At 42.1% G+C, this 11,800-nt stretch overlaps 1 protein-coding gene across 1 annotated transcript in view; it reads right to left on the reverse strand.

The window, feature by feature from the left end:
- The window catches only part of LOC138950063 (uncharacterized), a 188,875-nt gene that overhangs the window by 13,413 nt on the left and 163,662 nt on the right, over positions 1 to 11,800 (reverse strand). Inside the window, exon 6 of the mRNA XM_070321843.1 lies at positions 11,558 to 11,681. Coding sequence (XP_070177944.1) covers positions 11,558 to 11,681 — 124 coding nt within the window. The remainder of the gene's footprint in view (positions 1 to 11,557; positions 11,682 to 11,800) is intronic.

The following is an 11,800-nucleotide window of genomic DNA, read 5'->3' on the forward strand; positions in this document are numbered from 1 at the left end:
AACACACCGGAACAGCATCACTGTTCCTGCATGGTTCAATAAAGTCATCTGCTTTTGCCTGTGTGTTGATGCACAGGTTTCCCAGAAAATATGTTCCATGGACATCAAATCACCAAAGGGAAGTAATCGCTCTTTATGCATACGACATGTTTATCAATCAATCAATCAATCAATCAATGAGGCTTATATCGCGCATATTCCGTGGGTACAGTTCTAGGCGCTCTGCAGTGATGCCGTGTGAGATGAAATTTTATACGGCCAGTAGATTGCAGCCATGTCGGCGCATATTTACCTTTCACGGCCTTATTCCAAGTCACACGGGTATGGTAGACAATTATTAACTGTGCCTAAGCAATTTTGCCAGGAAAGACCCTTTTGTCAATCGTGGGATCTTTAACGTGCACACCCAATGTATACTGTTCAAAAAAAGAAACGCATAGTTGCTACTTGCCAAATTTGTTTTATTTTTCTAAAAAATTAACAGAAAATCCAATATTTAGATTATTTGTTTGAAATTTGGTATGGACACAGTTGAATGCACACACAGTTCATTTGCATCTTCAAATCAATCAGTCAATCAATACGATTGGGTGCCGAGGCTGTCAAGTCAGTAGGGGGTGTGACTGTCTTGAGCAGCAACAACTGCCCGGCACCTTCTGGGCATGGACTGGATCAGATGCCGGATATCTTGCTGTGGGATGGTGTCCCACTCCTCCTGAAGTGCCTGCAATAGATCGCGGTGATTTGCCGGCGCTTCTTCTCGCCTGCGCACACGTCTGTCCAATTCATCCCAGAGGTGTTCTATCGGGTTCATGTCTGGCGACATGGATGGCCAGGGAAGCACCTGGACATGGTGGTCGGTGAGGAACTGGGTGGTGAGTCGTGCTGTGTGCGGGCGAGCGTTGTCCTGCTGGTATATGGCATCCTGGTCAGCCAGAAGAGGAAGGGCGTGTGGGCGCAGAATTTCCTCCACGTATCGCTGGGCAGTTATGCGCCCTTGGACGTGCACCAGGGTGCTCCTTCCAAGAGTATTGATCGCCCCCCACACCATGACGCCTCCACCACCATGAACGGGTGCCTAATCCACACAGTTGGGCGCGTAACGTTCGTTTACTCTCCGGTAGACCCTCCTCCGACCATCATGTCGCTGGAGCAGGAAGTAGGACTCGTCGCTGAACCACACGTGTCTCCAGTGATTCCGGACGGTCCAGCGAAGGTGCTGGTTGCCCCACTGCACTCGGTTCTGGCGATGGCGGCGGGTGAGGACAGCTCCTCTGTGAGGTCTGCGAGCTCTCAAACCAGCTTCATGCAGGCGGTTCCGCACGGTCTGGTCCGATAATCGGTGTGGCCCGGGGAGAGCCTGGACAGAAGATGAGGCCGACAGGAAACGATTCCGGAGGTGGCGGAGCCGTATGAAGCGGTCGTGAGCAGCAGTTGTCGCCCTTGGTCTTCCCGCTCGTGGCAAGTCAGCAACGAAGCCAGTGGCTTGAAACCTGACCCACAGTCTACTGATGGTGCTCTGGGACACGTGGAAGTGCCTGGCGATTGCACTTTGACTTTGGCCTGCTTGTAAACGACCCAATGCAATTTGGCGGTCTTCTCTGCTCAATCGGGCCATCTTTCGTCGCTGAATTGTCGTCTGATTTCTTTGTGGCGAACAATCCGCTTTTATGGGTTTTGGAAGACATGGTGAGAGCTCAATATTCCCCGAGTTTCACGAGATTACACTGAAGCATGACGAATGGTCATGCCAAATGAGCAATTTTGACATTGTAGCCACTGATAACGCATGCGTCACGTGCAGAGCTCACTTGTGGCAATGGACGAAAGGTCGACGACCAGATAAACATTTTCTGCAGTTTGGTGGATATCCTTGTAGCCATATAATTAAATTAACCAAATATTACAAGCTATGCGTTTCTTTTTTTGAACAGTATAGTATACACGGGGGGTGGTTCGGACACCGAAGAGAGTCTGCACACAAAGTTGACTCTGTGAAATAAATTTCCGCCGAACCTGGGATCGAACTCGCGCTGACAGCGGCCAACTGAATACAAATCCAGCGCGCTACCAACTGAGCTATATCCCCGCCTCTATGTGTAATAGATTAAGCGAGAGTTGTACGGAACCGTTTCTCCTGGCACGAGAGGATGAACGTCGCTTGTATATATATTTCAATGCTTGTTATTCTCTCAGGTGCCAGGAGAAAAGGTTTTGTACAACTCTCGCTTACTCTATTACACAGTCATGTCGTATGAATAAAGAGCAATTACTTCCCTTTGGTTATTTGATATCATCAACGCTTTGCCTCATTCTGTTTAAGATTTCTGCTTTGTGTTGCATGGACAGACACATCTGCAATACATTGGGCTTGACAAAGGTCAGTTTGCCCTTGTTCAGCATGCTTGTCATGTCAGGGGTGGTTTCACTCTCTTCACTGTCGGATTCAGGTGCGCAAGTCAGGGCTTCCAAACACTGCAATTTCTCATCTCTGTACGCACTCTTTTGGAGACACCAAACTCTCTGTTTTAGCTTTTTGGCAACACATCCTCCAACATACTTTGCATTGTCCTCTTCATCCTCTTTGATTTCTAATGCACTTACTGGTTCCCTAGTTTTTCTTCATAGGCCTTTAAGACCATCAGTATAAACATGTTCAAGGCAATCCAGGCTGAAACTGCAGGGGATACTGTCAACTCAGTAATGCCTGAATGCTGGGTTGAAAAAGCAGAGTAGTACCTGGCCCACGTCTTCTCCTTGGCAGCATTCCCAACCTTGCCTCAGGGAACTAGGCAGTCATGAAGAAGCAGAAGTTTCTCTTCCAGATCTGCACCTAAAACACAGAAAATAAAATATTATAATTAAAACAACACACAAATATAGCAGAAATCAACCCAAGAGTGAAACTGAAGATGTAGATGCATGCACACAATCAAAATCAACACACAACAACAACCCAAAACTACACTTTACATGAATGGATGTGAACATATTAAATTTTGTATTCCATTTGTCGTTATAGAACGTGTTGACAAACCACTTTCATGAATCCTTATCATGTCTTTCAACTATTTGTCGTCTGTCATATGAGCGTTGATGCGTTGAGCTGTCGTTATGCGCCATACATGGCCCAGCTCACCCGGCTTCCAGCGTGTTTTTATATCGGAGTGATCCTTCTCCTAGACTGGTGGCTTTACAGGGCTGTCGAGTCCAGTCTACCCGGCTATTTGGCCATAGCTGGCTGGTTTGTTTATCTGAGGTGACCTTCCCCAGGGCTAGAACTTAAAATGCGGCTCTTGTTCGCATGATGCTCCCGTCATTGGACACCTGGGGTATTTCTTGAGTGTAACAGTGCCACCTGTTACCCCGCCCCCTCCTGTTGGAAGCACCGCCAGTTGGTCCGCGACTGCTTATTCGTCCTGGCAAGCCTGGCTTATTTCGCAGCTAACCTCCATATCTGAAGGCCATCACACTATCCGCCACCTGTGAACGCGCCTGGTTGGGGGTGGTCGCCCCTACTGTCCCAGGGTCTTTCAACTATGACATGTGCTATTAATGATCCTAAAAAACACATGAAATATTGTAGTGGCAGGCATGTACCTAAAATATTTGTAAACAGTAGCCTCTCTGTGCAACGAAGCAGTATTTTTGCTCGAAAACTATGAATGAAAGTGATCTTTCAGGTACTGGGACTTTGCAAGCTGATTTTTTTTATATCGCCTTACTCAAAAACTTACTTTTCAATTACTGAATTGGTCGACAAGCCCTCTGAGCTCCGGTGAAAGGCAGTTGTCATTCTTCGAGATGCACAAGCGTTCTGCAATAAAGCATGCAATTTAGAAGTGACAATGAATTTAAAAACAACAGAAGACATCAAGCATATATATCAAAACAGAATTATGCTAGAGGGGAGAGAAAACAAATATATTGCACTGATCTTTTTGATGTGTTGATCTGACTTCAGTTCCTGCACCATTTTTAACTTCCATGCATGATGTACATTCAAATCAATCAATGGTTCAGTTATAATATATCACTTATCGGTTATTTCTTGAATATCTGTTGTTCCAGTTCTAAATTTTCATAGTCTTTTACATAGATCTGTCAATATTTTTACTTACTTTTGGCAATTCTTGGAGTTTCTTTTGTGGTGATGCTGTCATCTTTTCAGCGATTGAGATGTCGGTACTTTCCCCCTGAAAAAACCCCAACAACCATGGAATAGAAAGGGTATCTATAAATCTACAGCCGAATTTCTAACATTCAGAAATTGTTCTGTTGCAAATTTGTCGGTTCGCTGAGCTAAAATAGTGGCCGATGTGAGCGAGAATTCTGCAGAAAAACGATCTGCTGATCAGCTTGCGTGCACAGCTTCGGATTTACCAGTGTGTCAGATGCTCTCGCGTTTCAAGTGTTAAAAACAAAAATAATGACGTGCCGTCCACAATCAATCTTTATTGTTGATTCACATGACTCATTTCAATCATCAGCAATGATCTTTTTGTATTGCTTTGTTTGCTTTTCACATACCTCAGCCACAAACTCCACCTCCCCTTCGAAATTCTCCTTCTTCTCCATGTGTTGAAAGACTGCACCGGAAGTAAAGTTACTGTCAAAACCTCTCGCAGCCGCAGACGGGAGTTCGAAACAGAGCCAGCGTTGGCGCGCGCGCAGAGTTGGCGATCCTGTCAAGGGATATCTATGGAGCAACGAAGAGAGTTTTACCTTGTAATAGTAGTAGTACTGAGAGCGCAGAGGCCCCGCCCACTTTGATCCCGACCCGATCGTGACGAGTGCCTGTGGATCTAGTGTCTCGCTTTCTTGCACAGTGTCACCTATGCCGCTTACTGTGTGTGTGTGTGTGTGTGTGTGTGTGTGTGTGTGTGTGTGTGTGTGTGTGTGTGTGTGTGTGTGTGTGTGTGTGTGTGTGTGTGTGTGTGTGTGTATGTGTGACGAAGTGATTGAGTTTGTGTTACCGTTTGTCGATTTCTCACGTGAGCCTTGATGGCTTCGCCTCTTGTTTACATTTAAGATAGTCAAGTTTTGACTGAATGTGTTAACGTAGAGGGGTGAATCGAGACGAGGGTCGTGGTGTATGTGTGTGTGTGACTGTGTGTGTGTGTATGTGTGTGTGTCTGTCTGTCTGTGTGTGTGTGTGTGTGTCTGTGTGTCTGTATGTCTGTGTGTCTGTGTGTCTGTATGTCTGTGTGTGTGTGTCTGTGTGTAGAGCGATTCAGAGAAAACTACTGGACCGATCTTCATGAAACTTGACATGAGAGACCCTGAGTATGGTATCTCCAGACGTTTTGTTCATTTTTTGATAAATGTCTTTGATGACGTCATATCCGGCTTTTCGTTAAAGTTGAGGCGGCTCTGTCACGCTCTCATTTTTCAACCAAATTGGTTGACATTTTGGTCAAGTAATGTTCGACGAAGCCCGGACTTCGGTATTGCATTTAAGCTTAAAGGCTTAAAAATAATAATGAGTTTGCTCATTAAAGTTGTCATTTACTTTACTTTATTTGGTGTTTAAAGGTGATCGTCTACATTTTTGCTTTTTTTTCAATAATCTTATGGTTAGATTTTGCTAAAAAGTTATGTCAGATGATGAATGAACCATGGGGAAAAAAGTTATAGAAAAAAATAAATGTAAAAAAAGATTTTATTTTTGGATAGCGTGACTCACGCTTCCAATATTTTGTTTTCTGTTTGCTGAGAACATGTGCTTTGCCTAAAAATACTGACCAATCAAATTCATGTCACTATGCTAATAGCCACGCCCAAACAAGTGCAGCAACAGTTTGACACTGGAGCGCTGTCCACGCTTTTTTTTTAAACGCACGAAATGCACGGGATTTGAGAGGAGTTTTGCGCTTGGCATTTTCCAAATAAGGATATCCTACTATGAGTACTACGCTGGAATACTACAATGAATTTTTAAACGGCTACACTGGCTTCGTCTTTCCTCTGCATTTTCCTCTAGACTCTGCATTTTAATGGTCAAATGGCGATTTCGGTATAAAAATGTAGACAAGGACCTTTAACGTCGTTTTCAACCATTCAAGGTTATCGCGACGGGGAAAGGGGGGAGATGGGAAAAGTTGTCATTAAAATTGATTTTTCGCAAACAGATTTAAAATTGATTGCATCGTATTCTTCATCACATTCTGAATCTAAAAATATATACATATGTCATGTTTACTCTTAAAATGTGATCACAATTAACAAAAATAGATTAATTAATCTTACGATTAAAATTGAAGAAATCGATCCAAAAATGATTTCATCTTATTCTTTATCATTTTCTGATTTAAAAAACATATAGATGTGATAGGTTGGATTCAAAACAAGCTCAGAAAGTTAACAAGAATACAGAAAAGCACGCTTTCCTGCTTAGCACAATACGCTACCGCGCTAATCTGGCGTGTCAATATCACTACGTTTTGCACGTGGGAGGTGAGCGATTTCCTTCACGCGGGGATTGACGAAGCTGTACTGTCTTGATGAAAAAATACAGTGCATTCAGTTTCATCCCGTGAGTTCGACAGCTTGACTAAATGTAGTAATTTCGCCTTACGCGACTTGTTTGTGTTGCGATGATATCGTTGTTTGTCCTGTTATTTTAATGAAAAGGATTTTGTTGCGAACTTTTGTTTGTACTACACAACACAGCATCCTTGCGGAAGGAGATCTATGCATAGGTTGTCCCGTTGCGTGGTGACGTCGCCGCAAGCAGACGGTTTGAAGTTTGGTTTATCGTTTGCTTAATCGTGTTGCGATGATATTCGACCACTCTTTAAAATGACAACAACAACAACAAAATCATGAAATAGCTGTATTTGTATATGTTTATGCTCACACTGTCAAACAGATCATATGAACACAATGTTGATCAAGTAGAAGTAAGTTAAGTTTTTGACTCCCATGTTACAATTTGGTACCCAGGTCCAGAGAACAACCCATATATGTTCCATTATCTAGTTGGGTCGTTCTACAAAGCTGTGTACCACGAGGGTCACAACACGGAGTTAGATTGATACATGTCACCCTTGCTTGTGAACTGTTTTAAGGACATCACCCGACTGCACATTGATCACAGAGATAACGATAATCAAACCAGGAAGGTCATCTTGTTGATGTGTGTCTTTGACGATGAAAAACACAGAAAATGGTGTTAACATTGGAGCCCGAAATTAGACATTCTTACAGCTTGCTTTGTTCTGTGATCGTTCCTTCGTTCGCAAAAAAATAAAGTTGGCATGTTATTGCTCGATGTACATGCATTCATCCGGGAGGTTGGTGCTATGATTACATGATTTGATTTGATTTGATCTCTGTTGCTTTTTGGGTCCAGCGGACCATTTAGGCCAATTCAGGACCCCACAAGTTTAACATTTCACATATTTAGATTAAACCAATTTCAATAAACTAAATCAGGAACGTCACCCAAAGGGAACACAAAAGCTAAATCGAAACTCTGAGGAAATGATCACAGTAAAACTATTATCACAGCTCACAGTAAAACTATTATCACAGGCATGGCACCATGGTGCCTCTTCTCTTTTAAGCAGGTGGACATGCGTTAAATCGGCTACAAACTGGTCACACACGGGATTCACCATACTTTGGAGAGAAAAAAAGTCACACATAATAAACTCGAGATTCACCACGAATCTATTCAAGTGTTTGTTTTATTTTGAGCGCGTCGGTTCTTTGTAGCATTAAAAAGACATCTTCCATAATTTACATAAGTCATCTTAAGATCTTACAGCAACTCAAAGGCAAGCACACGTGAGACAGATGATAATGACCCAACATTTCGCCTAGTCAAGCTGATCGTCTTCCTGTAACGTCCAGTAATATAAGTATATCACCAGGTCGTTTTCAGGGAATACTAATTTGTATCCTCACTTGCAGTCAAATGAGCTACGATATAACAACCACGATATTTGTTTTGTTTTTAATTTAATGAAACAACATTTGATCTTATTATCATCCTATCATTTGTTTTTAGAAAGAGAAAATGCTATTGAGTGTGTTTCAATAATCATGAAAGCACCAGTCAACGATTGTTTGGGTTAACTCTTGCTAACTGCTGACGGCTAGAACACAAAACATGAACAAGACTTGCCACAGACACCCGAGCATAGCCACCACGAAGTAAAGCATCAACATATCGAATTTATCAAAAATGATAATTTTTAGTGCGGTTAACCTGAAATATGTATATCCAGCATAACAGTTGTCTTCTGTTGGTAACATCACAAAAAAACGCTCCAATCTTCCAACGTTCCATAACTTAACGGAAACATAATGGAAATTTAATGGAAATAACTTTACCAATGTTGTCAAACGTCGGATGCAAAAGAAAAACTGAATTATCTGTGTTACAAAGTCACATATACTCATTTTTAGAATCCAACGTAACCCGACAAAAAAAACACAAAACGAAGTTCAGTGGCATCATGCGAAAGTCAAATACAAATGCAAATCGATTTCACATGGCGTTTGTTCCAACACGTTCACAACATATCGGCTGGTGATACATTCAGTCCCATATTCGAACGCACGGGAGTTATTAATGCACATTTCAAAACATCGAAATTCTCGAGTGAGCCAAAAGCACACGCACTCTCAGCATTTGTTTTGGCATGTGCTGTTATGGGTATGTGCTGATATGTAACACTAGTTCAGCACAAATCGAGGTGTTTCGTGCTCGTATTTCGTTCAGTCTCTGAATTTGGGGATGGTACCTGTTTCACCATCTATTAGGATACATACTAAACACACTGGGTATTGTTAACATTGTCTATACGTCAAAAGGCTTGCATCTGGGTTTAAAAGTTTCACAAATGAGTATATCTCAACACCGTGTACACTGTACACCGAACACACAAGTCTGCTGTTAATTCACAGATCCGACTTTGTTGTCAAAAAATGTAGGTGCGTTCTTCTGAATGACACATACGTTACCTATTGCTTACAACAAAATATTCAAGAAATTGAGCAATCTATGTCTATAGCAGGACACTCATGTAAAGAGGAGTGACAAAAGTGATGCACACTGATGTCGACAAACTACAAACAAATTTGGAGCGTTGCACAAAACTTTGCTGTGTCCGAACTAAACAACGGAGCATCACAAAAGTTCACATGGTGACTGTAGATGATGTGACCTTTTTGTCCGAGAAGTTCATAACTGTCCTCTCTCAGTTTTTCTCTGCGTGCTTTTGTGGCTGTGAACATGACCAGAAAAAGTAAAACAACTTACTGTGCAGGTGAGAAAAGTAAATGATCTGAATCATGAACAGCACACCAGTCTGAGAGAAACAAAGAGAATATTTCATTGCTTTTAGAATGGCTTGAGTTGCGCAAAATATTGAATAACAACCCCAAAAGTAGAAAGTCTCAAGGAAAGCGTCAATTTTAAATTGTCCATGTAGATTGCCGATTCTGATATCAGGCTGTTTGACCCATTTTTGAGTTGCACTTTTCAATGTTTTGGATGGAAACACTATCAGGAAATACATAAACAGCAGCTTTTTTCGTGTGTTATGGGGCCGTCACACGCTGCGATTTTCCTAAGATTGACACGGCCGACTGGGTCTCAAAAAAAAGCTACGACAAAACTTAGACTCTGTCTTACGAGATTCCCTCATAGCTTTGGGCGATAGAACTTGTTCTACCCCCGCAAGACTGCCGTGGGGCAATCGTAGCGCAAAGCCAATCAGAACACGTCGTTGCGGCCTTCACACCGTGACTTGAAAAAATGGCGGACAGGATCTCTTCATTGATTCCAAACAGAAGTACAAAATAAAAGTTGAATTCCAACAAATATGAAGGGAATGTGAAAGTTAAATGGGACGTTACTAAGAATAATATACAGGAAGAACAGCTCTTGTGAAAAGCCTGATGGGTATAATCAGTTGCAAATGCATCTCTTAAAATTAAAACTGTTCTTACAGATTTGTTAATCATTATCTAAATTTAAAATATATTGACATGTCATGTTTACTCTGAAAATGTGCTCAGAATTAAATATGTTTATGCAAATTAGGTATGTGTAATACGTTTGCATAGAGGAGCTTAAACCTATCAGATGTTGACTAACCAACTTTCAGACGATTTTAGTCGGCACCAAGTCAAATTAAATTCGCTGCCCATGTGAGCAGCAAAGATGCTCAAACTAGTTTTAAGCGGCGATTTTTGCCAGACTTGAAGGCCAGTGCAGCTATCAGGGCTACCTCCTTACGTGGTAGTAGCAGTTTGGATAGAGCTAACCAATCAGTAAGCACAGTAAGAAACGTCTGCGCAAATCTTCACCAAGTCACGGCCGAGTCGAGCAGTGCTCAACTGAGTTTTTTTGAGTCGCTGCTAAATCATACCTAAATCACTGGGGCTGTTCACATGGCAGACTTTTAAACGACTTGGCCTCAATGACTCTCAAACGGAAAAAGTTGGGGAAAATTGGTTGCAAGTCGGTCATGCGAACGGCACTTAAGTTCATGTAGTCTTGATGAAGGTTTGTTTGTTTGTTTGTTTGTTTATTTGTTGCTTAACGTCCAGCCGACTACGCAGAGCCATATCAGGACGAGGAAGGGGGGGATGAAGGGGGCCACTTGTCAAGCGATTCCTGTTTACAAATGCACTAACCCATTACTTGTGTCCCAGCAGGCTTTAGTAAAACTAAATTAATACCTACTGGAAGATTACCAGTTTCCAGTACTTGATGAAGGTTGATCCCTCGTTTTAAGTGTTGATCGTTTACTTTCAGGACTAAATGTATTGATATAGCTTTACGCAACTCATTTTAAAACTGAAATGGACATGTATTATTGTGAAGTATAATTATTGCAAACTATGTGTTTAAAAGTACTGACAAATTGTTCTGCATGATTTTGTTTACCATTAAAAAAACACATTCCTGAATCTGATATTTTCTGTTATAGATATATACAGTGTGAGTGTGTGTTTTGTGTGTGTGTTCGAAATGTGAAAGAGAATTGGATGTTTTTCAGTGTGTGTAAACATGCTGAAAGGGTCTTGCAGGTTTAATTAAGACACAACATGCATGCAGTCATTGAATCATTATAGACCCAACTTGTTCTTGTTTGCAGCAAACATTTGTTCGTATAATAGGTTTTTTCCGGGGAAAAGGGGTGATGTGACGAACATGATTTTGATTAATTGGGTGTAAACGGAATGTATAATATAATGTCTTTCGTGAGCCTTAAAGGCTTTGCCTCTTGTTATTTGTTGTTTGAATACCATGTTCATTAAAACAATATGAACAACCTATACGTTTTTCATGGTGAATGTTTCAGATAAGGTACAGAGCTTTATTGAATGACCCACATATGTGTGTATGTGTGTGTGTGCGTGGTGTGTGCGCGCGTGTGCGTGTGTGTGTGTGTGTGAGTGTGTGTGTGTGTGTGTGTGTGTGTGCGTGTGTGTGTGTGTGTGTGTGTGAGTGCGTGTGTGTGTGTGTGTGCGTGCGTGTGTGTGTGTATGTGTGTGTGTGTGTGTGTGTACGGTGAGTTGTTCATGTCTGTCTGACCTTGACACCTGGCGGCCATGATGGCCCTGTTGAGGGAGACAACCCAGCGTGACATGACGTCATCCGTCTCGCGCATCACACACAGCACTTTGCCATCCATCGTCGCCACCTTGCACAGTGACCACTGCAACAGGGAGATTGTACTGTAAAGTCCACCACACCAATAGTGACTGACATTGTCTGGAATAAACAGACTGCATCATTGTTACACGACACTTGAGATTGTCACAAGTTCTCAAACGT

This window comes from Littorina saxatilis, linkage group LG16, assembly GCF_037325665.1.
Source record: "Littorina saxatilis isolate snail1 linkage group LG16, US_GU_Lsax_2.0, whole genome shotgun sequence".
NCBI classification, from domain to species: Eukaryota; Metazoa; Mollusca; class Gastropoda; order Littorinimorpha; family Littorinidae; genus Littorina; species Littorina saxatilis.